Raw genomic sequence first — 25,514 nt, 5'->3', positions numbered from 1 at the left:
ATGGCTGCCCTATTCTTCAAACCCTGTGGAATGAAATAAAGAGTGGAATGAGAGCTCAGATACTTGTAGATGAATGCCCTAAGGTTGCCCAAGAAGGCCCAATGCTTGCTCAAGAAGGATGAGATCAATCGGAAGCTCGAAAGGTGTGGCTATGGTTGCCAAGAGTGGAGAAACAAGTGTAGGTATTTGAATGAATGCTGAAGGAGTGCCTCGACCATTGTCAAAACCTCGAAGAGCCGAGCTCTAATACCAACTAAAAGGTGAGAAGGATCGAGTAAGAGAGCACGGAGGTGAGAGGTATGGCGGATGGAGCAAGAGCAAGAAAGAGAGAGACTCCAAATGTGGGAACTCCAACAGTCACAACGTGTGACCGGTCTTCCCTTTATTCAAATGTCACTAAAAGAATGAAGAATGAAGTGACAATGATGGGTGCCCATTGCCTACAATGTGTGAAGGTGCGGGTACTGTCAGTGTAGTAATACACGAGTGGCTTGACAGAGGTGCCTTTACCCCCAACAATTTTATCAATTGAGAATGATTTTTTTTTAACCCTAGCATAATAATAGTGACTTATTATGCATAGCACTAAGTGTGACATTTGTTGCATTATGCCTAGTAGATAGATGGTAGGGCACTGATATGTTTTGTGTTGTGGTGAACAAATGACTAGACGAAGTTATGTGGATTAATTATTTTCAACAAAGTGCATTTTAGTATGCAAGGTTTTTTTTTGGCACTTCTATGGTGGGGAGTTATTATATGCATGCATGCATGCACAAGTTTATACGCTTTATAATGAAGCCTAATGGCTAAACAATTACTTTTGTAACCTTAGATTAGATAAATTAGATAGGACATATAAGTTAATAGGCCAAAAGCATGGAACAAAGTAAAAAGTCCAAAAAGGATACTTTTCATGATTTTTTAGTATAAAAGCTAAGAAATACAAATTCATAAATACATGCATGGGGAAAATTGTATTTATTCTTAGTATCATGCAATCATCTCTATTTTCTCTCTTGTAATCTTTGTTTCCTCTTAATTCCTAATTAATAATTTTTAGTGTATGGCGAAAAGTTACAACAATGTTAACACTAGACTTCTTCATGATACATGGAAAGACTAATAAACAAGTCATGCAACACACAAGTTGCATGTAGTATATCATGTATGGGTGAATGGTAGGCTAAATTCTTGTAAATGTCCTTGGTAGATGAAATCATTAACATGCTATTTTCTAGGAGATATGTGGGGAATAAGAGAACCTAGAGTAGTGCATAGTTACAAGTTTAATAGAGAAGGCTAAAAATGAGAAAGGCCTTGATATTTGGTCAAGAAACTAGATCATTAAGAAAAGGGCTTATGGCAAATCTTGAAGTGAGTACATGTCATTGGTAGATGAAATCTTTAACATGCTATTTCAAGGAGATATACGGAAATAAGAGAACCTAGAGTAGTGCATAATTACAAGTATAATAGAGAATGCAAAAAATAAGAAAGGCCTTATATTTTTCCGCAAGAAACTAGATCATTGAGGAAATGGCTTATATCAAATATTAAAGTGAGATTAGTTAAGTGTGAGGTTCTCAAGCCAAAAACTATATCATTTAACAAGGTCTAAGCTTTAATTGAATGTCTAGAATTAAATCTTTCATAATTTGTTTAAACATGTTTAAAAACCTCCAATAACAATCACCCATAATAAAGCTAAGGTGAATGATCACTTCTAAAGAGCATAACTAGTAAGGAAGATAACCAAAATGACTAATTTAAAGCACTAGGGTGGATGCTATACTTCTCAATAGCTACCTATTGAGGATTTTAAGATCTCTTTATTCATGTTTTGTATTATGCTACTTGAAAAAATGCCAAAGGGTAGAAGAGAAAAGAAAATGAAGCAATTGTTACAAGCATCAATTTAGTTAAGAGGTGTTAGATCCAACATCAACAATCCTACAAAAAAGGTGTTACTTCCAAGCATTAACAATCATACAACTTCAAAAAAATGGTTAAAGATTTATTCAAAACTAGTACTAGGTCACACCATATGCAAGGTGGATTGTGAAATGATGGTTGGAATGATCAAATATGATACTTTAACCAAAAGATAGCAAAGGAAAAGAAAGAATGCATGTCCATGTGACTAGAGAGCATAATGATGCCTCGTTCTAGAAGAACATGATACAAAACCTTATTGAAGCCTTTAGTTCATTCCTCTATTCAAATGCATATATGTAAGTATTCTATCAAAACTAAAAACCTCTCTAAAGGGAGAAGGTATCTTAGAAGATTAAGTACACTACTCAAATAAATATAAACAAAAGGTATGGTGTGAATACTCATGAGATAAATGGAAGGATTGTGTGCTAATCTCTTAAGCAAAGGTTGGAATTTGGAATCACAAAAGAGCTTGTTGGCCATATCAATTTTTATTATGGGGGGAGCCACAATTTGTGAGTAATATCGAGGACATGGTTGAAAACCACAAATTTCATAGCATTTTACATTATTACATTGTTGGTATTGATGTGCTCATTTGCTTATATAGAAAGTTAGAAAGAGATGTTATCACTTGCTCTTTAATAATTTTGCCACTAGTGTCATTCTCATAAATTCTCATCATATGGAATGTTGCTTGTATATGCCCTCCTTATGTAAACCCATGGTGAGTTTTTTTAGTTTATCAAGCTTGGGGTGTTGGTTGCACTCTAATGTAAAGTTGGGATTGCAAAGCTCTTTATCTCATGCATATTTAATTAATTTAGTCATTTACATTTTTAGTTATGATAAGGGATTGTCCAATGTACCTAAGAAAGTATTTTGGAGCGTAAACCTCTTCTTGGATGCAACTAAAATAGTACAAGTATATTAAGGTTAATTTTTGGAAGAAACTACAGTAGTCATACAATAGCTAGGGAGGATGCTATGTGTTTTCTAGCAAAATAAGTATCATGGAGTTATGTATTGATCAATATGCGCATTGGTAAACCCCACATGCGATCGAGTTTTACTAATATGTAGATGAACATGCATGCAAATAATGATCAATTTTGAGAAACATTTTTCATTTGACTTGATAAAATGGGTGGATTTTATTATATGGTAGTTCACAACATGCACCACTTGAACACTTCTTGTTATAACTTTACAATACAACGTTGGACACTGGTTGTAAATATGTGTTCTTAAATTTTATTTTATTCTTTTTCATACACGTAAGGTTCTTGATGTTGCATTTACAAATTCCATATTGTCACACAAGCTAACACTTGCTATATGACCATGGACGTAGTGATACTCTTGAGCATTAAATAACTTTCTCTATCTAGTAACTATGTAATTGTAGCTTGCCTCACCATATTTATCATCCTAATTTGTGGTGCTCACCTCAAATAATAATTGGCTTAGCTTGGAAGTATGTTTAGGAGGATTACCAATAAATCATCAACCTTAAGGTAATATTCTGGCCCTATGTTTCCTTACAAGAATTTAGTGCTACTATGATTTTCCTAGTGCGGATCCTCAGCTACCTCCCACTTGCTATGTACATTATTACCCTGTTATTTCCATGTTTGGATATGTACATCATTATCATTTTATTTCCATATTTGAATAGGCTATTCAAGTAGCATTAGCACCAATTTATACTTGCACGAGCATATACATGATCCTATTTTGTTGGGGATTGTATCATTAGTGTCATAGTTTATAGTTGAGGTAGAAATATGAAGAATCCAATTTCTTTCAAAATGATCTTGCAACTTGTAATGTGGATAAGTTTTATCTCAAGAGTGGCATTTATCTTTATGTATTTCCTATTTATGGAACCATAGATTGTCTAGTTTAAATGAGTACATTAAATTGATGTGCCATCTTTCTTCTAAGATGCTTTGTGTAATGAAACAAGTAAAGCACCTTATTTCTAAATATCCATTACAAAGCAAGGCATCTTCTTGTCAAAGCAAGTAGCCATGGCAAGACGTTTGGTATAATGCTAGAATTTATTTGGTCAATCTACATTCTTTTCATGCCTACTGTCATGAAGGATTGCATTTTAGTCCATACAAGTGGGTACCCATCTCTAATTTGCAACCCAAGCTTTTGAAAGGAGGACAAAATTTGGAAACTTGTCTTTTAACTTTTCAAATCAAAAGCGAAAATCAAACTAACATTATAGAGTTTATTAGCATTATGGTTTATTTTGTATGCCATATCATAGTTTTGCATTAGAGTCCTTCCATGTTCTCAACTTACAAGGAAGTAATTGCTTGATGGATTTGGAACAAAACATGAAAATATGTGACACCTAACCAAAGTTTGAGTGGTCAAAATTGCACCTATGAAGCAAGTTTGGTTCTAAATGTGTTGATTGTGCTCCCTTGTGTACACTCTTTCTAAAAGGAAGATAATTCAAATAGTGATAAAATGGCATCTTAAAAAGGTAACTATTTCTGTCAACAATCAATCAAAGTTGTTGTTTACTAGGAGCTTGGTTTTAAGGAAATTTCCATGGAAGACAACAAGGGTTTGCATGAGATTTTCATGTGATTGATCTTAAGTTTGTAAGATTACACATCATAGTAGTAACTCTCCAAGATCATACCATAAATGCTCCATGAGACAGGAAACAGAAAAGCTCATTAAACTTGTAGTGCTCATGAAAAACCTAGGCTTAATCTAAAACAAATGGTAAATTTTACATAAAAGGCTTAGAAATTTGATGACGAAAATTAAAAATTTATAATTTGCAAGTTTATAGTTATGAGAATGACAAAATCATGTATGTTGGGTTAGGTCTCTTAAGGGTCATGGTGCCACATTCAAAAGGGCTCAGGTGCAAAAAAGCCCAATTGCCCGGTGGAAGGTTTAAAATTTCAATATTTTTAATACACAAGATAACTAATTTTTCATAGAGGGTGAAAAGACAAGGTGGTGAGAAGATATTATAGTTGTTCATTTTTTGAGTATCGAGATGGGCCAAGCCCCTTGGCCACTTGGGTGTGAGTGCTTGCCATGTTAGTGAGATGTGGCTTAACATGCTTGCTTGACTAGAGCAATGATCACAAATAACATTTTTTAGAGCTAATACAAAACCTTCAACCTCAACAACTTGTAGTTTTTTTTTTTGAAGATTTAACTAAAATGATGTCAAAATTGAAAATTTAAAACCCTCTCCTTAGTTTTCAAGGTTTTTCTCTAGTGCTAGCTTGAGATTGGATGTACATTTAATTGTGAGTAGCTAGATAGTTGATTTTAAAGCTATTATGAGTTTGTCATCATCTCGGATTGGTTCACCCCACTAGACTTGTGATAGCATTGCATATTTTCATGTTTTAGGAGGAGGAGACCTGGGTGGGTGTTTGGGGGGGGGTGTTTTGATAGCCCTAGTCCCTTTGCTAACTTTGGGTGCAACCGAGGGTTAGAGCAGGGAGTGGTGTTAAACTCCCCCTCACCCGATTAACACTGGCGCGACCCAGCTCTTACTCGAAACTAAAACTTTGTATACCTAGTATCGTTTTGGCTTGCAAATACAACTTTCTGTGCCTGCACATTATCAAAAATGTTTATTTGGTAAACAATGTGGAATGGCCAAACGGCCCATCATCCATGCCTAGGATCCAAACACCCTATCCATGTGACTCTCTATCTAAATGCACGGATGATGGCACTGAGGCAGTTAGTTATTCTTCTCATAAATGATTGTAGTTATTCTTGCGCATTTAAAAATGATTTTTTGAAATTAATAACAAAGTGCTGCACACTTCAAAAACTTCCCTTCCCACGCTTCCTCCTCTCTCTTTTCTTTTGTTTTGTGCTGGCCTCATCGATATAGGTAGGGGCAGGGGGCCAGCAGTTCTTGCCCCCCAATTGCATCACCAGAGCAAGCCTTGCATCCATCCATGCTATGGGTCTGTGCCAGAACCTTCTCTTATCTTCTGCCCTGCTCATGCTCTGTTCTGTACTCTGCCATTCCGAGAGGCATGGTCCCTCCCAAGAAGAACAAAATGGCTTCTTACCCAATCAATTGCACAATGCAGGACGCATCCTCTTCTATACCAACACAGGCAACTCAAGCTGGCCTCGATTCTCCTATCAGAAACACAGGAACCCGCATCGTGACTCTTCTGTAACAAGGGGAGCAGCCACCCACGCTCATCTAGGAGGACGCAGCTGGCCCGATCAGCCATCGCCTGATCTGGTATCGGTAGGCCGAGGAAAGGCCGATGCCCTCATCAGAGCCTTCTTAGCCAGGAAAGCAGCAAAATTGGGTCGCGCAACAGAGTATGGCTCGCCTGATCAGCTATCAATAGGCCGTGGAAAGGCCGAAGCCCACTTCGGGGCCTTTTTAGTCAGGAAGGGAGTAAAAGTGGGTGGTACAGCAGAGTATGGCTCTCTGCACCCAACTATCGACCGTTCAAGGGAGCCTACATCAGGAATTTGTAGTGCCGCATGCGGTAAAAGGAAGAAATCGGTTGCTCAGAGGTATCTGTCTTCCAACATTGGCAGAACCTCATATGTTTTAGCTCTTGATGGGAGCTTCTCTGTATCACAGCTGCTCATGGGATCTTCATTTGAGCTTCAAGATGGCTTAGCTGAAGTATTGGATGATAGCAGGGAATCCTTGGATTATAAGGAAGAACACAGTCCAGACAAACCATACAAGTTCAAATATATTATTTGCCCTCCTTCTATGAGAGACTTCATTTCATGTGAGGAAAGTTTCTCTGGAAAGAGCATGCCGTGTGAGTCTGCAGTTGGAGATCAGCATTGCATAGTAGATATTCCTGGTGATTACATGCGTCCACCACCATGGCCTCAGTCTCGGGACCAGGTATGCAGTGTGATGATTTCATACTGCTGGTTTCTATCATACCTCCACTTTGCCCCACGTCAGATCTTTGCATCACAGCGCCTTTTTGGTCTTTGGTGGACTTTTTAGTTGTAGCAGTGCTTTTGAGAGGTGATGAATTATTCTGATAACCAAATTGGAAGCTTCGTTTGAACCCGCGAATACAAGAGCATGATTTTGAAGGCACATGAACAAATTCTCAGTACATGGATGAGTGCTTAAGTACAACCACCCTTACAAGGGATATGTGTGAATTGATAGTGAGGGCATTGAGCAAGATTTCAAAATTGGGTTAACCCATCAAAGGCTGGGCCGACTGAAAATTGCAGACTGTTAAGAATATGGAAAATGGATGGAGCTCCCAAATTTGCCCCATGCTCACTTAGTGATGTGGCTCACAAGTATAGGAAATGACTAAACTGCTGTAACACTGTCAGCACTGGAAGATCCCCTGTTGAAAAATACCTCTCTCTCTCTCTCTCTGTGCCTCTTGCAATGCAAGGGATTACAAGACTGGGAAGGAATTTCTGCTTGTGTTCACTAATGATGAGGTGGGAGGGTCTTAGGTAATTGAGCTTTTTGTTCTCTTAAGTTGTGTCGGCATTGCTGCATCTTGTTCAGCTCAAATAAGAGGGTCCCCACTAATGTGAGATTTTCTGCCTGTCCTTTTGGCTTCTTTCAAGACATGCTTGGAACTCTTTTTCTGCCTCATTGCTAGCCTCTAGCTCTGTTTGCAGCATTGCTTGCTTCAACCATCTGATGATGGGTCTTCGTCCCTTTGTCTTTTTTCTTCTTTCCTCTGATCATGTCGCTAGATCTATGGCTTTGGGTGAAGTAGTTGGGTTGTGTTGCAGCTTTCCTTCATGTGAGTGTCTTTTCCTGGAGATATGGAATCAGTATACATTAAAAAAGTTACTTGATGTAACTGTTGTGGTGTGTTGCTCTGCTAGAGCAAGGGTCCTCTTGCTGCTTCTGGAAACTCCGAGTCTCCAGATTCAGCTTTAGTTTTGCTGCTTTTCCAGGGTCCATCTGCAGTACAAATGCAGCGAGGGAGAGAGGACCCTACATTGGGCCTGACTAAATGGCTAAAGGGCCTCTTGTTCAATATGAAAGTATTGCTTTATTAGTGCTTGAAAAGGATGATGTATCTGGTTAAGGTCTAACCTCAATGAAGATCCTCTGTGCGTGCATAGAAACAATAAAGTAACCACCATGAATCAAGACCTTTGATAAGATAGATGCTTAGTAGCTAGAATCCTACAGGCAATGCAAGGCACCACTGCACACAACTGTTTGAGTGAAAGCCACTGATTGAGTACTGCCCTAACTGGAACTGTAGTTCAAGACATCGGAGAACTAAACACACCATGCTATTCTGATGCAAAACACAGATTATGGGAGTCAAGGGCACTCTAGGATGCACAATGCAGCAGGGGAGAACGAAGATTGCTAGGGTGAAAACTCAAGTGTGGAGCTAGGGTCAAATAACAAAATTGGAGTTGTGTCACTGACTGACCTGGGTTAGAGACTAGTCCTTGCTGAGCCGATGTTGGAGACTATGTGAAGAGCAAGGCCAAAAACGGCAACCAGTTCAGGCAAACATGAAGCATTGCCTTCATTCTACAACTGATAACCACACTTGATATATGTACTTCTAGTGTGGTATGCCAGATGAGTGCCCTAAGTTTACTTTTAAGTAGCCTGAAGTCTGGACCTAAGGCTTTAATAAAGAAAATGCCTCTTACATAATAGAGAAGCTCTAAAACAAAGAAAACAATGACAAGCTACAAAGAATGGCCAACAACTTCTAGAAAGCTTAACTTGTTTGGTTCGATCATTGGATCCCAACAACTTCTAGAAAGCTTAACTTGTTTGGTTCGATCATTGGATCCCACTTTATGACCATCAAAACAACCATCTAAGGGCAATTATGCACGTGCAACTTGGTAGAGATTGTATGACAAATTTCTTGCATCACCTCTTAACCATTAAACAGAAATATAATTGAAAAGAATAATTGGGACAACTGGATACAAATACAACATGAGGATCGGAAGAATCACTCAGACCTTGATGATTACTTACTCAAATTCTCAGTCTAATGAAACACCTCTGAGTCCAATGCAAAACTAAGAGTAGCACTCACCAACTCAAAAATCCTCTGCCAGAAATTTTCAGGTCCAGAGTTAGTCTCTCCAACTGGATCAACTAACAGAGCCTTCTTCCACAAAGCTTTTAATGGCACAGCCCCAGATACTCTCTTTTCTTTAGAACAGCTGATTTGGTATGTTTGCACATACTGACTTGTCTTTAGTTTGAGCATGCATAACAGTAATGACAAAGAAAAAGTTTCAATGTGTGTACATCTCAACTTTCAGTGAGTGTAGTTAAGATTCTACCGCATGTGAAAGCACCAATTACTAGTGCATGATGCATGTTGTTGAGTAATGTGTGATTAAGCATGTGTGACATGTGCTCAAACATGCATATTAATTACTATGGCAATCTTCAAAATTAAAAGACAAGATACATTTTCAAGAGAGTTAAGCCTTAAATTTTTGCACATATGAATCCAGAGAAACTAGAAAACTGCTAAGTATTTCAAATGTGCCATTTTTATCAACGATTGAGGATATCAAAGTGCCAAGATTATTGTTATTCATGCTCTAATGCTTTGGAAGGCACATTTCCATTCAACTTGCATCGTGGGCATACAAGCAAGTAAATAAATACATAACCAAGATTGTTGCAGACTCTAGTAATTTGTAAACCTGTACTATATAATGGGAAATGCCAATTTTTTCTTCTTTCTGATTTTGCAGGTCAGTGGTCAATAAAAAAGATAAATAAGTTAACAATGCCATATACTGTAGCAAACTGTAAACATATACTAAACTTTTGCAGATGTTATTGTATTTTGGTCTCTTATTTTTGCAGGTCAGTGCTCAGAATATACCGTTGGTGCCTTTGCTAAAGAGCAATGATGCACCTCTTTTGGTAAAGAATGACAGGGGCTTCATCCGATTTTATGAAATGAGTATTAAACCTGGACAGACTATTGGTGCTTATGTTGAAAATCTTCAAAAGGTGAATGCCTGAATCTTCTGTACCGTTTGATAGAAATCTCTCGCTTTGTTTGTGTTCATTTTTGAACTTGGAGCAAGAAACACACAAATGTTGTATGCACTACACAGTTTAACACGCTACCTCTAGACTTTATCCGAGATGATCAAGGTCGTTGAAGTTGGTCTATTTTCTTTAAGTCTATCAGAAGAATGTGCATGTATGTTCTGCTTGTCATGCATTTTGAATTGGCATATGACATGTGACTCAGTCATTTGCTACTTCCAAAATCATTGTACTTTGAAAGTTACACATTAGAAAATGTGCTAAAGCTTTGGGAAGTTACTGGTTGGGAACCGAAAAGCATACCATTGGAAATTGAGTAGCATACCATTGGAAGAACACGTTAGATATATTTGTCTACCTTTAAACCTGCTTTCTATTAAGTGCATAAACTGAATATTAGCTGTAAGTTGTTCCAGGAAAAGTTCTATTATTCCTGATGCTTATTTTGATCTTGTTGGGCGGGGTGTTTAACACCAATGGTAAAATTGAAGTTCTTGCGTGTACTGTATAATTCCTTGAGAGCAGCTTGTTCCTTCAATGGAATTTGGAAAACGTACAAGGGTTGTTCTAGATGTCAATGGTAGAACCGGGAGCTTTAGTGCTGAGTTGGCGAAACAAGAGGTGCTTACATTGACAATTGCAGAAAAAGAATCAGCTTTAAATGGAGTACAATTGCTTTTGGAGCGAGGGTTACCAGGACTAGTACAAACATTCAGTACCTACCATTTGCCATATCCTGAGCAAGCATTTGATCTACTTCACTGTGCTGACTGTGGTGTTTCTTGGCTAGCAAATGGTAAGTGTACATGATGTGGAAGTGCATATAAAGCATAAAGTTGGCTACATATTGATGGTGTCATCTTCAGATGGGCTGCTTTTAGTTCAAGCTGATCGTCTGGTCAGATCAGGGGGCTTCATCATTCTCGTGAATTCCTCAAGCAATGAAAATGATCTGGCAGGTGCCTTTCTTTTCTCTATATAATTGTCAAAGGTGACTGAGGATTATAGTAATTTTTGGTTGAGAGCTCTGTGCTTTTGTTTCTTAGGCATCATGAGGCTGACTGCTAACATGAGCTGGGAATTAGCTGCAAGAGAAGGAGATCTTATGATTTGGCAAAAAGGTTTGGGGAAAAAGTGAGTTTCATGTCGTTGCCTGCTTCATCCTTATGCTTGTGGAACAGGAAATATTGAGGTTCCTGAAAAGTCCCCAACTTGTTTTATGTTATGTTGAGAGTGTGTTGAACAGAGTTGATGGTATTACACTTTCCTATGAACTAGGCTGAGAGTGTGTTAAACAGAGGTGATGATGCTACACTTGTCTTCTTCTTATAAACTAGGCTGAGGGTGTGTTGAACAGAGCTCATGATACTACACTTGTCTTTTGCTTATAAACTAGGCTGATTATTCTGTTTGTAGATGTGCATCATGTGCTTATGGCTGCTTTCACGGTTGATGCCTGTGTGACTGCACATGACTCTTTAGTTAGTTTCTGGAAGAGTTCAAAGTTTCTTCCCTCTCTGCCTTCTGAAAAGTCTATCATTGTCTTTACTCCAGAGGTTGTGTGTTGGTCTACTAGACGGCTCAGATGAAATTTACTGGCTTTTTTTGTATCACCTGATACTTAATTGTAATCCTTTCTTGGCTTGCCCTTTAGATGCTTAGCATTAGTTCTTTAGAGCCTTAAATATATATTTGATTCAGATTCAGAAGTGAGTTTGGATAATGAAATTACTACGGCCTTTTGTAATGAGATGAGACTCCGAGAGACTGCATCTATCATGCATAGCTACATGGAATGTAGGGAATGCTGGCTTGGAATAGGGGAATGCTGCTCCTTGATGGTTAGGAGCAGGGAATATGTTCCAATACAAGGGAATGTTCCAAGCTCTTCTAGCTCCTGTTCTCAACAGCTGTTCCCTAGTTGGAACATTCTGGTGCCATTATCCTTGTAGGTAATGGGTTGGCAGGGACACAAAAGAAACAATCTTTTCAATTTTTTTTTTCTTGCCTTAGAGTTGATCACTTTTGCATGTGCTCCTTTCCTAATAGTATGGCTTAATTTTACTGCAACAACACACACTCTCTCTCTTTGGTGACTTTACGGAGCCTTCATCCTTGATATTGACACAAATGAATCCAAAGACGCGAAAATGAGTGACAGATGGTATTCTTGCCAAAAGCACATGATAAGAAGTCAAATCATTCAAAGCAACATTCAGAGACTTGTTGCATGGCTGTAGAGATTGGCTCCACCCAAAGGGTGTGAGAAAGTCCTTGATGCTCCAACATCAAATGGGCCATCTCCAACATGGTCCAATTCTGTTGCTCAAGCACGCCATTCTCAAATGGTGTGCTCGTATGAGAAAACTCCATCTTGATCCCATGCTGCTTGCAAAACCTATCAAACTCCTTGGAACAAAACTCGCCTCCAAGATCGGCTTGAACTCCTCAAACCTTACAGGCCATTTGCTTATCCACAAACACCTCCACTCATAGAAACTGGAAAATGCCTTGGACTTGAACTCCAAAAAATAGGGCCACATGTATTTGGAAAACTCATCAACCTCCAGCATTAGGTATTTGGCCTTCCCTAATGAGGCCGTTCTCATAGCTCTGCACAAGTTTGTATGCACCAACTCTAACAGTGTAGGAGTCCGTCTAGTAGCCGCCTTTGAAAAAGGTTGGTCATGTTGTTTGTCCCTCAAACAACTGGGGCGCAAAGTAGTAATGGAGGGAAATCCGGAAGACCCTCAATAAGTTCTCTTGTTTGACAGAGTGTGCATGCCAAAGTAGCCCAAGAGCCAAAGAAGACATAGCTGCAAGGGCTGTGAGCTTGTAGAGCCCAACATCCTATGTATCTGTCTGCAACACATCTCTAGTGGTCTCGTCCTCCACAGTTACAGCCTCTTGGCTGAAGACTAAATGTAGAAAGTGCAACAAACATTGGAACCCAAGATGTAGAATGCTCAGATGAATGAATGAACGGATGAACGGATGAATATGCTGAAAATGATAAAGTAGCAGTTCAAACCTTCATGTAGGACTGAGGACGAGGTAAGTGGTGCTAGAGACATTGGGAACAGCTCTGAGAGTGTGTCGTACTTATGACAGATCCTGAAATGAAATAGCAACAGTCCATAAGGCTGAATAATGATGTCAATGGCAGCAGAGGGAGCAACATGCAGTCCTTGACAATCAGTGAACTGTCAGATGCTAGAAGTGATAGTGATAGCAAAATGCTGGCAGGCAGCTGAAAAACACAGCTGTATGGTTGGTGATAATGACATCAACAGGTCGAATCAGCATGTGTGGTGATGGTCAGCTGAGCAGCTTGTCTAGAGTGGAAACACAGCTGTACGGCAGGAAAACACAGCTTAGCAGCAGTTGAGATGATGGTGGTAGGAGGTGGCAGCTCCTTGAAGACCACAATAGGCTAGGCAGCAGCTGGCAGCAACTCTCCACCAATGATGATGTCCTTCAAGTAGTTGGTAGTAGGCTGAAATGATGGCGGCAGTTGAATGGTGACCAACAACAGCTCCAGATGCAGTATGGGCAGCACTGTGAGGGCAAAGGGTTGATGTTTGAGGGTTGGAATGATGAATGAATCAAGGATAAATGGGATGCCCACAATTGACCTTAATTGGAGAGGATTTGGTGCATTTTTTCTGTAACTGTTCGAAAATAAAGCCATTTATTTTTGGTAATCAGCAATCGATGTCGTTTGGGGCTGTTTTAAGGAGAATACAATAGGGATTAATGCACCAATTTGAGGTTAGTGCTAACCCTAATTTTAGTGGCTCAACATGTGAAGAGGAGGTACAAGAAGAAGTTAGTTAGTGATTGCTAGTGGCTGAAACTTAAGTGTTTCAGAGAAAAATTAGATACTTCATACTCAGTTTGAATGGCTCTAATAATCTTTAAGAAATACTGCAAGGGGCACCAAGCTTTAGGGCCAACGTGTGTCTTTTGCCTTTGAGCAAGAGTGTTCTAGCTCCCCTTGTATGCAGTGATTTATGGTTGAAAATGGGGTTCATTTAAGTTCTTTTGCAAGAATTAATTACTACCCTTTGCAAGTGTGAAGGCTGATTTCAGTAGGATGTCGATATAGACTCCAGACAGCAAAATTCAAGGTCTGCTGGCTGAAACACAGCCTTACGAGCAGCAAATGACGGCGAAGATGATGAAATCAGCTGTCTGTCCTCTGCAACAACAAAATGCATGCGGCAATCATGAAATGCAAGCTGCAGCAAACCTGAGCTGATGATGATGTGGCAGGACAAGTGGGCAGCAGCTGAGACAGCAGGGTGGTGACCTCTAGATGTAGGGCAGCAGCACCAATTGATGGGGACAGCTTTTGGCAGCAGCAAACAGGCTGGGTGCACCTCTAGATGACGGGCAACAGCTGACTGGAGAGAGTGAGGGTCACTGATGGCTGTTGTAGAATGGAGCTAATGACGAGGGATGGTGATGGATGCCCACAACATGTCCTTTAATAGGGGATTTTTGGGGATTTGTCCTATTGTCCCAAATAATGTATTTTTTCATAAATAATTCTTTTGGGGCCTCTTTGTGGGTTTAAGTAGGCCAAAATGCATGATAATGTATTAATTGAGGCCTAGTAGCTACGAGCTAGAAACTCTAGAAGGGAGAAAGAGGAACCCTTGCCAGGAAGAATGACTGACCAGCAAGGAGAAAGTCACAAAAGGGCAAAGCTGCCAAAACAAAAGTGTGCAGCATACACTGGGTGAGCAGACCTACGGAAAGTGCCCATAACCCAAGGGGCTGCCAAAGACAAACATCTTGGGATGAAAGAGACGATAGACATGATTGGTGCCAAAGCTCCAAACGTCCGGGTCTGAATTATATGGAGGCTTACAACCAAGAGGTGAACATGAGGAGAGATGGGAAATGACATGATTGCTAACAAATGCCTGATTTTTATTGTTGCCATGGGAAAAACCAGCCTCCTTAACAAAATTCTTGAAAATGTATACCCAAGGGTGCTGCTCCACTCATACAGTTTGCAAAAAGCCAATTTGTAAATCAGTCATGTGACAACATTCAATAAAATGCCCCACCAATCTGTTTGGTGTAGTGAAATTTTGCTAGGACTCTTGGAGACCCAAACTCAGCCTAGATGTTTCCCATGGTATGAATCTAATAGGTTGCACCAAGTCATCCACAGACTTTTATGTCCAAAGGTGTAAAGGCAAAAAATAAGAGATCATGTTGATCATCACTTTTTGGTGCCCGCCCCTGTAAGGGTATGGGCTTTGTAGCTATATCAGGGCGTTGTAGCCAGAAATACCTATATAAGGAGTAGTAGTGACTTTGAGCTCTGCTTGGTTTCCACTCTACATGTGATTTCCGATACTCAGTGGTGAACCCTCACATGTGCAGTGTCATAAGGGTGTAGTCCTGAGATGTGCCTCAATGTTGTATCTTTCGATATCATGAATACAAGGGATTCCTTATTGATACATCTTGTGTGCCTTTTCACTTTGCCATTTTGTGCCTCATGACAGGTTATGACTTGAAGTCCCCTAAAGGTTCGTAACACTTCGTATCAGAGCAACTCTAATGCGGAGCATACTCGTTCAAGAGGGGAGTAGGCTCACGGATGTGGAGGAGATCCTACCATGACACATCGTGCAATGTGACATGACAATCTCGACACAACACAATGCGACACGACACGGCGTGACACCCCACGTTGTGATGCCCCCTGGGTGTGCTACTTGTTGAAATTTGGGAGAGATCTTGTTGTGCCAACAAAGTTGAGAGGGAGTTGTGCCGTGATAGGGACGTGCGGCATACCATTTAAAAATGACTTGGAGAGAGAGCTAAAGTTGTGGAAGGAGACTTTCTTTGAAGAGGAATATGAGCTATGTCATTGGCTCAAAATCACATACAATAAGAAAGAGCTGTGGTTCAAACTAATCGAGCAGACAAAGAAGACAATAAAAGCACTGGAGATGACTCACAAAGGAAAGAATATGCTGCATAATCTCGAAGAGAAGGCTAAAGAGCTGGATGAAGACTTGGAGGATGTTGACTATCAAATGAGAGAGAGCTAGCCTATGGCAAGTAAAGATGGCCCGAGACCTCAACATGGAGTTGCAAGAAGAAATCATGTTGAGGTGGAACTGGGAGATTGTCTTTGGATCTGAAGATGCCAAAGAGTGGCCGGAACCATACTTGAAGCAGATGAGAGCCAAAAGGGTCCAAGAGTTGAAGAATGGAGTGAAGCCAACCAAAGAAGAATAGAGGAGCCAAGAAAAGAAGAAATCGGTGAAAGAAGAAGAAGAGTCATGGTCAGATGAAGATGAAGATGAGAACAAGGGAAAGGATGACCTCAACCAAGATCTTGGAATACCTCGTTCCCAAGAAGGAGCCGTTTGCTACTACCTTGACTACTATCTTAAAAACTACTATCAAGAAGGCTACCCTACAGACAATGAACATCCTCTTGAAGGAGATGGATACTACTATCCCAAAGATTTTTTCATCGACTACCACGCAGAAGGAGAATACCCCTGCACCGACTATCCCTATCCCAAAGAATGCCAACTTGAAGGAGTTCAAGAAGAAGAAATGATAGAGTATTATGTGAAGGGAGAAGGATGGAGAATGGATGTATATTCAAAGGTAGAAAATGTTATGAGGGAGTTAGGATACAAGCAAGAAGAGGAAGATAGGTGGACATGTCAGAAGGATGAACCTTCCACCTATTGGTTGCAGCCCAGTTGAAAGAAGAACCAGTGTTAGAAGAAGAGAAGGGGGAGAATGAGCTCGATCGTGATTTTGGAACACCTTCACCCATTGAGATTGAGGGTGAGGCTAGGTTGGCGCCCTCTTGTGAGGCACGAGATGCCTTTGATGAAGAGGATGATGAAGAAGTAGATGAGGAGATAGACTTAGAAGATGAGAATGGAAGGGCGAAAGCACCTTGGGCAGGGCATCCGCTACATGGAGCCAACAGTTCTACTTAGATGAGGATATAGGTGAAGGAGAAGAAAGAGATGAAGAGTTAGAAGAGAAAGAAGAAGAAAAGGGAGAGGATAAGCTCAACCCAGATCTTGGAACACCTCTACCCCAACAATTTGGAAGAAGTGAAGGGCAAGGATGAGCTCAGCCTAGATCTTGGAACACCTCGACCCCGACAACCCCAACCCTAACAACCAACCAAACCCACAAAGTTCAATGATGATAGGCTAGGAAGAGAGTTGAAGGAGAAAATCATGAAAATATGGGATGAGATAGAAGAAAATGATAGGAAAGAAGAGGAAAAAAACTTATTAGATGGAGCCACAAAGAAGATCAAGGAAAAGATGAAATAAGAAAAGAGATAGAAGAATAAGTAGAGTTAGCTAGGAAGAAGCTAGGAGAGAAAGAACAGCTAGAGCAGGATATGGGAAAGCAAGTAGAAGAAAACAAGAAGAAGAAAGTTAGGAAAAAGATTGAGCAAGTAGAAAGTGGTAGAGGAGCCAAGTTAGAAGAACAAGTATGGAGAGCTAGGAAGCCAAAGGAAGAAGATAGGCTAGAATAAGAAGAGCAAGTAAGGATAGACCAAGGTATGAAGGCCAAAGAAGAAGAGATAGAAGATGACTTAGACTCTGGCAAGAACAAGAAGGAAGAAGAGCAAAAGATAGACCTAGGTGAAGTAGGCCGAAAAGAAGGAAAGATAGAGAATGAGGAGAATGGGAATTTGACAAAGAATAAGACGAAATCAAATGCCAAGAAATAGAGGTAGGCCACTAGAGCCAAGATGAGATATGAGAATGAAGATGCCTCCAAAACCCCCAAGCTAAACTCGTGGCTAAGGATGAAGCAAACCAAGCTTTCGATCCGAGGCCACATCCCATCCCAGCCAACTTGGATCAAAGTAGGAACCAAGTGCACTTCAACAATGGAGTCATTGGCTATGCCTTTGAGCCTGAAGAGGCAAACCCTTACAAGCTTGGACAGAATGAGTCAGAGGATAAAGCCTCAAATAAGGGAGAACATGAGGGAGTGTTCTCAATTTAGTCCGATCAAGGCAACTTAGTGCCATGGAAGGGAACCTTGCTAGTTTAGTCTTGGAGAACTCTCCAACTCACTCTTAAGGTGAATGTCTTTGGACTATGGAACCCGTTGGGACTATACTCAATGTTGGTAAAGATTGAGATCTTGGTATTCAAGCCACAAGCAGTGCAAGAAGTTGTCATCCCGATCCTATGGATCTGTGACACACTAAGTACTCCATATCTGAGCATCACCCCAATAACTACTTCTACTTCCACTACCCAAAATCCGGTCTAAGTATGATGTCCATCCCCCCCCTCCCCAATAACTTTAACTCCAAATGAGGTTAAGAAGTGCCATGCACCAAGACTGCACCTTTCGTGTGAAAAAGCAAGCTGAATCAACTAGTTTGTTTGAGTTCAAGGCAAGCAAAAAAGATCCCTTACCCAAGTTCTTGACTTGGTGATGAGGGCAAAGCGTCTTGGCAAACGACCAAAGAGACCCAAGTTCCCAAGGCCCAAGGCGATGGCACGAAGAAAGGGAGGAATGGCACAAGGAGCAACTCAATGGATTGCCTCCTTTAAGGCGTGGCACAGCATGGCTACAAACGTGACACCATGCCTTGACTCCAACAACGCGACAACTTGGGATTGCGCCTACAAAGCTTGGCATGCAAAGCCATAAGCACCAAGCCACATCAAGTTAGGACTATAAAACCTCCACTCCTCAAATGTAATTGAGTCAAGGGTGGATTGGAATGCAAAAGAATAAAAAGAACCAAGTCTAGATGGGGTAGACCGTGGCCAACTTGATAGAATAAGCTATGTTAAGACCCCTAAGTCAGTGTGCGGCAGACATTGACTAGCTTTATAGAAAAGGCTAGACCCCGCTAATACGTCAAGTTCTAAACCGGCAGACACTGACTAGCTTGATAGCATGAGCTGCGTTAAGACGCCGAAATGTGTCAAGAAAACCACTCTTAGATTGCTAAGTATAGCAATCCATTAAGCGGGTGTGAGTGTAAGGTTATGGGCTTTATAGCTATACATACCATGGTGTTGGAGCTAGAAACACCTATATAGGGAGTAGTAGTGACTCTGAGCTCTGCTTGGGTTTTCACTCTACATGTGATTCTCTATACTCAGTGGTGAACCCTCACATGTACAGCATCACGAGGGCGTAGTCCTGAGATGTGCCTCAATGTTGTATCTTTTGATATCATGAATATAAAGGATTTCTTATTGATACGCCTTTCTGTTGTGCCATTTTGTGCCTCATGAGAGGTTATGACTTGAATTCCCATGAAGGTTCGTAAAATGCGCCCTGCGCACCCCCCCCCCCCCCACGAAAAAAAAAGAGAGAAAAAAAGAAGCACCATGTTATTTACATGCTTAAGTATGCTCTTTCATTTGGTGTGTAGTAACACTCCACCATATCATTTGCTCCATGAAAAGTTCTTTGTAAACATGGTCATTGTCCTTGTTTTAAGGTGTTACTAGTTGTAGTGATTTGTCTCTCTTTGCAGCAGATAGCTGTACATGCTTTTCAACCAGTTAAACCAAAAGTAATTGATTACTGCTTATAGTGATTTGTATTTCTCACTTTCTCTTTGCAACATGTAGTAACACGTGCTCTTAACCAGTGGACCAATGGTAATTGTGTGATGTGTCTCTGCTCTTGCAGGGATTTCGCATCACCTCAGTGTACAGCAGATTTTGAAGCAGTTGTAAAAAGATGGCCTATCCGTCTGACAGTGCCACCTTTGAGACTGCATTGCATACCAATGGCTGGTATTCAATCCGCCAAAGAGGAAATGTATTTGGCTGACTTTAATTATTGGAGTTACTTGACATCCTTCTATTTGAGTACTTTTGGGGCATCGCGTATTAAAGACATCCGTAATGTCATCGACATGAATGCAGGCTATGGCGGGTATGAATTTGGTTTCCCATTTCCTCCTTTTGTTTTCTTTTTCTTTCTTTTAAGTTCTTGGTTGCAGGTAAATAATTTTATGCCAACTAGTCCGGTTGGCTTTAAGTTTGCACAGTCAATGACAGAGTTTCTAGGCATAGATGCCTTTCCAGAGCGTTGTACAAGGCTTCCACTGTACGACATGAAACAAGCAATGATGTGGCTCATCGATAGTATAAGTGAGCAAGAAACCAGCCCCCTTGATAAATTGAAAGGCCTCACCAGTGCTATAATAGTAGCTAATAGAATATCCTAGTGGTGACTGCCATAGCCCGATTGATGTTAGCATTATCATGCAACCCTGACCACAAAAAGGCATGCCAGTTGCATCATTACACCTAGTGCTCTGAAGGACCAGGAGAATACCCAAACCTGAAGGTAGAGAAAACCAAGCTAGCAAAAGAGCACGAGTTTAGTGAGGAAGTGCCAAGAAGCATATAAGCCTGAACCAGTAACCAAGGATCCATATATAGGCTACAAAGCCTGAATATGCATCTATAGAACTTAGAAGATTTGACAGCAGTGTCAAAATCCAGAACTCTGAGCTCTCAGAGAACCTGAGAAAGCTTGGATGCAATCTCTACATTTCTGAATCAGTATGAGTAGGAAATTTTGCCAGTTAGCCTAGGGTTTATCCTGCTGAGAAAGCAGAATCAGGCTACGATGAGTTCAGTCAATGAGATGACTGGAGTTGAGACATTGCAGCGATGCCCTCTGTCTTATTATCAGACAAGACTGCTTTTGATTACCTTGCTAAAGAGCAATTAAACCTTATGTGATCATGAGGATTGGTTTGAAGGCAGCTAAATATCAGCTGGTCTGTTGTTGAGACACAATGGAAACCAAGTGATGAGGCCTCCTTTGTGACAAGAAATTCCAATCTCCCTCTCATCCTGGAACTTGCACACATTCTTCCATTTCCTTTTCCTCCTTTTCCTGTCCACATGCGTATCAGTACATGCTTTCATTTTGACGATCTTCCAAATGTTGTAACTCTCTTTGAATAAGCTCACCTCCAACAGCAATCTACACGTGATGGTTCAGGTCCAAGATCTTTCCCATGGTCAACTGGCTACACATGACATCCCAAGCATTGGAGGAGACAAGTTATATGTTGACATCTCCTAGAGGGAGTTTTGCATAGACTCTGCCCATTTAAGGATGGTTGACAGCTCATTGAGCTCTGGCTTCGCTAGCATGGAATTATCTTTCTACCAAAGGCTCCAGATGGGGAGCACTTGTCAGACAGTTCATTTGGGAGTGTCCCTGGCTTAGAAAATTTGGCAAACAGCTCTCAGGATGCCCTTGCCAGGTTTAGATAGATTGCCCAAGGCTGGCCTAAAATGAACAGACATGCAGCCATCCTCAAGAGATAATTATCTAATGTATTTATCTTAGAAGAGCAGACCAGGGTGACAAAGAAAAAGAGCCTGAGCTACTTGAAAAGCATGAATCTCATGGAGACCATGTATGTGTGAACAAGAGTTTAAGTTCAAGAGTCTTTACAATGAGGAAGTGTATAGGCAACAAGTAGTTTCACAGAGGGAGTCATTGTGGTTCTTGGTGCTCAACTAATGGAAGCATTTGGGTCAATTAAACTATTGACATACATGATGTCTCTTTTTCTGTCGTCTGGCAAAAATTGGAGTCTGCTGTCTTGAGAGTCACATGCTGTCCTGACCCACTGAATCCTCATCCACTTATGTCATTTCTTTAAAAGGATTGTAAAATTTAGCCTAGTCAGTTTTCTTGGCTTTGATATATCTCTGTAGAAAAAGATAATCTCCTGTATTTTTTTTCATTTATCTGCAAAATACTCAGGATCTGACCTTTAAGTTCTACCACAGTCCTACCTGAGTATTGGATCTCCATGGGTCGATAAGATTTTTGCACAATGGTGGCTGAAAGACAAAGAGAGAGGAGGGAGGGGGAGGAACAAACAGACAATGGCATGCGGGAAATGGAACAGGGATTGCACATATAAAGTTACATGAGCAATGCGAAACAGATAATGACATGTAGAAAATGGAATAGGAATTGCACATGTAAACTGTTCATATGTTTTGATGTATGCTTTGGGCACATCTCTCTGCTATCTTACATAAAATTCTTCTTCTTTTGTGGTGTGCTATGTGGGCTCTACACAGGTTTGCAGCATCACTCTCTCTTGATAAGCTATCTCAACACTGGTGGGTCTTAAATGTAGTACCTGTTACTGCTCCCGACCGTCTTTCTGTGGTATTTGACCGTGGACTGTTGGGCATCTATCATGATTGGTGAGCTAGAACTGCTTAATTTTCATTTTCTTTGCCTTTTGATTGGGATCCTTTGGACTGACGGGATCTCTTGTTCTTGTTGTGTTTCTATCGTCTGGCAGGTGCAAACCGCTAGATGTATATCCAAGGACATTTGACATGCTACATGCCTCTATGCTATTTTCCACATGTTATCGGTATGACCACAGACATCTAATAATGGCCTCTTCTAGTTTGATGGATACTCAATCATTCTCTTTTCTCACATATAGGTGCAATATGAGTGACATTTTGTTGGAAATGGATCGCCTCCTGAGGCCAGGTGGGTATGCTCTGGTACGTGACAGAAAAGATACCATTGCAGAGGTTGAAGCTTTGGCGAAGCTTTTAAGTTGGAAAACTACTGTGCATGATACCGAGAGTGGAGTTAAAGGTACAGATAAGCTGCTTCACTGCCAAAAGTCTTTTCATGCTCGCAAGATGAGGAATAGATCTCAATAGATGCAGAAACTAAGTGTTTCAACCACCATCGAGCAGTTCAGACACCAAGACAAGACCTGTATTGTCTTACGGTACCTGTAGAGAGTGGCATGCTTAAGCTGTGAACTTGCAAAGATCCCTTTCCTGTCAAAGTTCTCCATCATAGGAGAGGAATTAAAGACCATTTAGTCTCAATTGCTGTACCTTTTCAAGTACATCATAGGATGAGAGAGAGATTCTAGGAGCGGCTGAAAGAATGTTCAAGTGCAGAGAGGAGATTTGGGTGCCTCAAGCATATCCTAGTGTCCCCTCCCCAAAACCGATGAGATGTCTATACAGCATTCAGATAGGTGTAGGGACTGCACTATGGTGGGAAAATAGTACATTTGGGAACAAGGCCTTCCTGTTAAGGCCAACTGTTTGAGGAGAAATGTTGGTCTGATCAGCTGTTGAAGCCTGAAGGTGCTTGTCCATATAATGGTTAAAGAGATGGAGAAAGTTCAAGTTTATGTCTTCTCTTGTCAATACCTGACGTTTTGAACATGAATTTACAAGTCTCAAAAATTAATGTGCACTGCAGCGAGTTTGAGCACAATGTGGCAGGTAATGGTGCCTGTTGCACCTGTTTTAGATGCATTATTTGGGAAACCAAGTTGCAACAGTATGTTCTCTTTAATGATGACGGAGAATCAATCACAATGCTGATCTAGTCGCGTGGTACTTCATGAATGGATAAAATACACTCTATTTATGCCAGTTTGTGCACTACTTGCAATTAAGAATACCCCTCCTAGACGAGTGCTAGTCTCATGGCACTCTCTTGTAGGTGGCATGACCCAACTTGCACTGAAGATGTGGGTGCTCAGGACAGCTGAGTGTTGTCCTTAGAGGAGTCCTTCAAGTTGATGATAGAAGCCTCTTAGTACAAGGTAACGAGTGGTCGAGGTGATGGTAGGTGACATGCTTGCTAAAATTTCTAGTATTCTTGGGATTCTCTTGGTAAGTTTCAATGGTGAGTCGAAGGAAAAGATTGTTGGGTTGAGGGTGGAATAAGCATTGAAGATGAGTTGATGACACATCGATCCTTGTAATCTCTAGTATACAATTGGAAAACCTCGTGTGATCTCTCGCTATGGAAAAGTGCTAGTCTTCTTTCAGTGCACAATACATATATTGGTGGTTTGGGAGATGACTTGAAGCCTAGAGTGTTGTCTCGCACTTGAGGACCCAAATCCTACATAGATTTTGATGCAAATATTATGTGAGTGCATGTGTATACTTATCTAGTTAGAAGATAGCCATTCTAGTTCCTTGTAGTGGTATTGCCAATGAAGGAAGCAAGGGGATGCAAGAGGTGGGAAAAATATTTAGTGCTAAGGGGAAATGCACTTGGAGGTCGTGAAGATGCCATCAATTAGTATATTGGATAAGATGTATCATTGCCAAATGGTGTAAGAGTAAAGATCTTCAATAGTTATAGCTGCTTGCAATGATGAAAGAGAATGATTTCTCCTTCCAGTGCCTTTTCACCTTGCTTTTGTCACCAATTGTGATGGCATTGAAGTGTAATTGAAAAAGGAAAGTGCAAGTGACTCTGGGTGATAAGTCTAACTATAGGTGAGACATGCTCCCTAGGTATGTTCTATCCTTGATATGCCCTAAACAAGCGTGAGGTAATATATAGAAGGGCAAGGGGATTACTGATAGAGGTAGTTGATTGATGCCACTGAGTGGACACACCTAATTTGAGGATCCCTAGGTGCAATGCAATGATCATGCATGCATTTTTGTTTTTATTTCCTCTTTTAAATTTTTTTTAAAGGTATTAAAATTCCATACAATGAGCTTTTAGCCTTAGAAGAGGGATTCAAATTTTTTTTGGGTTTGGAAGGCTTATAATGATAATGTGTCAATTGGCAGGTCTAGGTGTTGGAGACCTATTGTTGATGAGGAACTCTATGTTTGAGAGATGATTGGAATTCTAGGTTGGTCATTGTACTTCTTGTTAGGATAGTAAAGAGCTTGAGGTGGTAAAATTGTAGTGATTTTTGCTTAACGAAGTAAGCTCTGTGATGTTGAATGTCTTTTTTTGTACCCTTGGGGTAGATTAAGGATCCATGAATCCTTGTCTTCAATCTTTTCGTTCTTCAATAGTTGTCAACTTGTTGTTTCAATGTTGTTACCTTGAGCGTATCACTTGCATGCATTCACTTGGTAACAATTGAGAGCACATGTAGTCGAGTTCAAGAGAATTGAAATTTTGGAAAATATAAACTTGACCTTAGCTTTTTACCACTTATTAGCTTAGTAGTTTGTTAGCATAGTGGTCAATTATTGCTCTCTCCCTACACAAAAAATGTTGCAATGCTTTCGAGCATTGTAGGAATATTGATCTTATGACGTGTATGTATTTTTTTGTTTTTAAAAAAATTATAGTAACTTCCATTATGTACAACAATTTTAATGAAGTAATTGTTATGTACAAGTTAGTGAATTATGCTACAGTTGTACTCCATCGAGTGGTGAACCATTGTTAGAAGTCAAGATTATATTGAAGTGCAACATAGATGCCAAGAAGTTGTGGTAACCCTTTTTTGGTAGGGTTATCTTACAACATCAAGCACCACACTACCTTGATCTAGTCTACTCGTGATGTGAGCTCTTCTTTTATGAGGGTTTTTTTGAGGAAGGGGATCAAGCTAGCTTTACTTTGTGTATAGTGGTAGTACTCAGAGGGAAGTTGGAGCTGTATATGTTGGGTCAATTTGGGACTTCCATATAGATAATAGAAAACTAAATAGTTATTAGTTAGCAAACTTTCAATA

The 25,514-nt window shown here is 40.4% G+C and overlaps 1 protein-coding gene across 3 annotated transcripts; it reads left to right on the top strand.

Annotated features, from left to right (window-relative positions):
* Positions 1 to 5,824: 5,824 nt before the first annotated feature.
* On the top strand, positions 5,825 to 24,734 carry LOC148010841 (putative methyltransferase PMT12). Of its 3 annotated transcripts, XM_087671937.1 has the most exons (10): positions 5,825 to 6,832; positions 9,788 to 9,937; positions 10,505 to 10,775; positions 10,846 to 10,938; positions 11,026 to 11,113; positions 19,667 to 19,915; positions 22,102 to 22,230; positions 22,332 to 22,406; positions 22,482 to 22,642; positions 24,610 to 24,734. In XM_087671937.1, exons 1-10 carry the CDS (start codon positions 5,906 to 5,908, stop codon positions 24,660 to 24,662), a joined length of 2,196 nt encoding a protein of 731 aa, XP_087528063.1. In that variant the 5' UTR covers positions 5,825 to 5,905; the 3' UTR covers positions 24,663 to 24,734. The 3 variants fall into 3 exon arrangements, with proteins under 3 accessions (XP_087528063.1, XP_087528064.1, XP_087528062.1); XM_087671938.1 differs by lacking the exon at positions 22,482 to 22,642 and having other exon boundaries at positions 24,610 to 24,679; XM_087671936.1 differs by lacking the exon at positions 24,610 to 24,734 and having other exon boundaries at positions 22,482 to 23,298.
* The last annotated feature ends 780 nt before the right edge of the window (positions 24,735 to 25,514 follow it).

Source organism: Lygodium microphyllum, chromosome 29 (assembly GCF_053477565.2).
Source record: "Lygodium microphyllum isolate KBCC chromosome 29, Lygodium_microphyllum_v1.1.10, whole genome shotgun sequence".
NCBI classification, from domain to species: Eukaryota; Viridiplantae; Streptophyta; class Polypodiopsida; order Schizaeales; family Lygodiaceae; genus Lygodium; species Lygodium microphyllum.
Note: the sequence above shows the minus strand (reverse complement) of the source record. Positions and strands in the feature narration are given on the sequence as shown.

Bases quoted from the DNA above. Each gene is read 5' to 3' on its own strand.
- LOC148010841 (XM_087671936.1), top strand. From the start codon at position 5,906: ATGGGTCTGTGCCAGAACCTTCTCTTATCTTCTGCCCTGCTCATGCTC. The intron at 9,938-10,504 runs GTGAATGCCTGA...CCTTGAGAGCAG, and splicing joins ATGTTGAAAATCTTCAAAAG to CTTGTTCCTTCAATGGAATT. The intron at 22,231-22,331 runs GTGAGCTAGAAC...ATCGTCTGGCAG, and splicing joins TTGGGCATCTATCATGATTG to GTGCAAACCGCTAGATGTAT.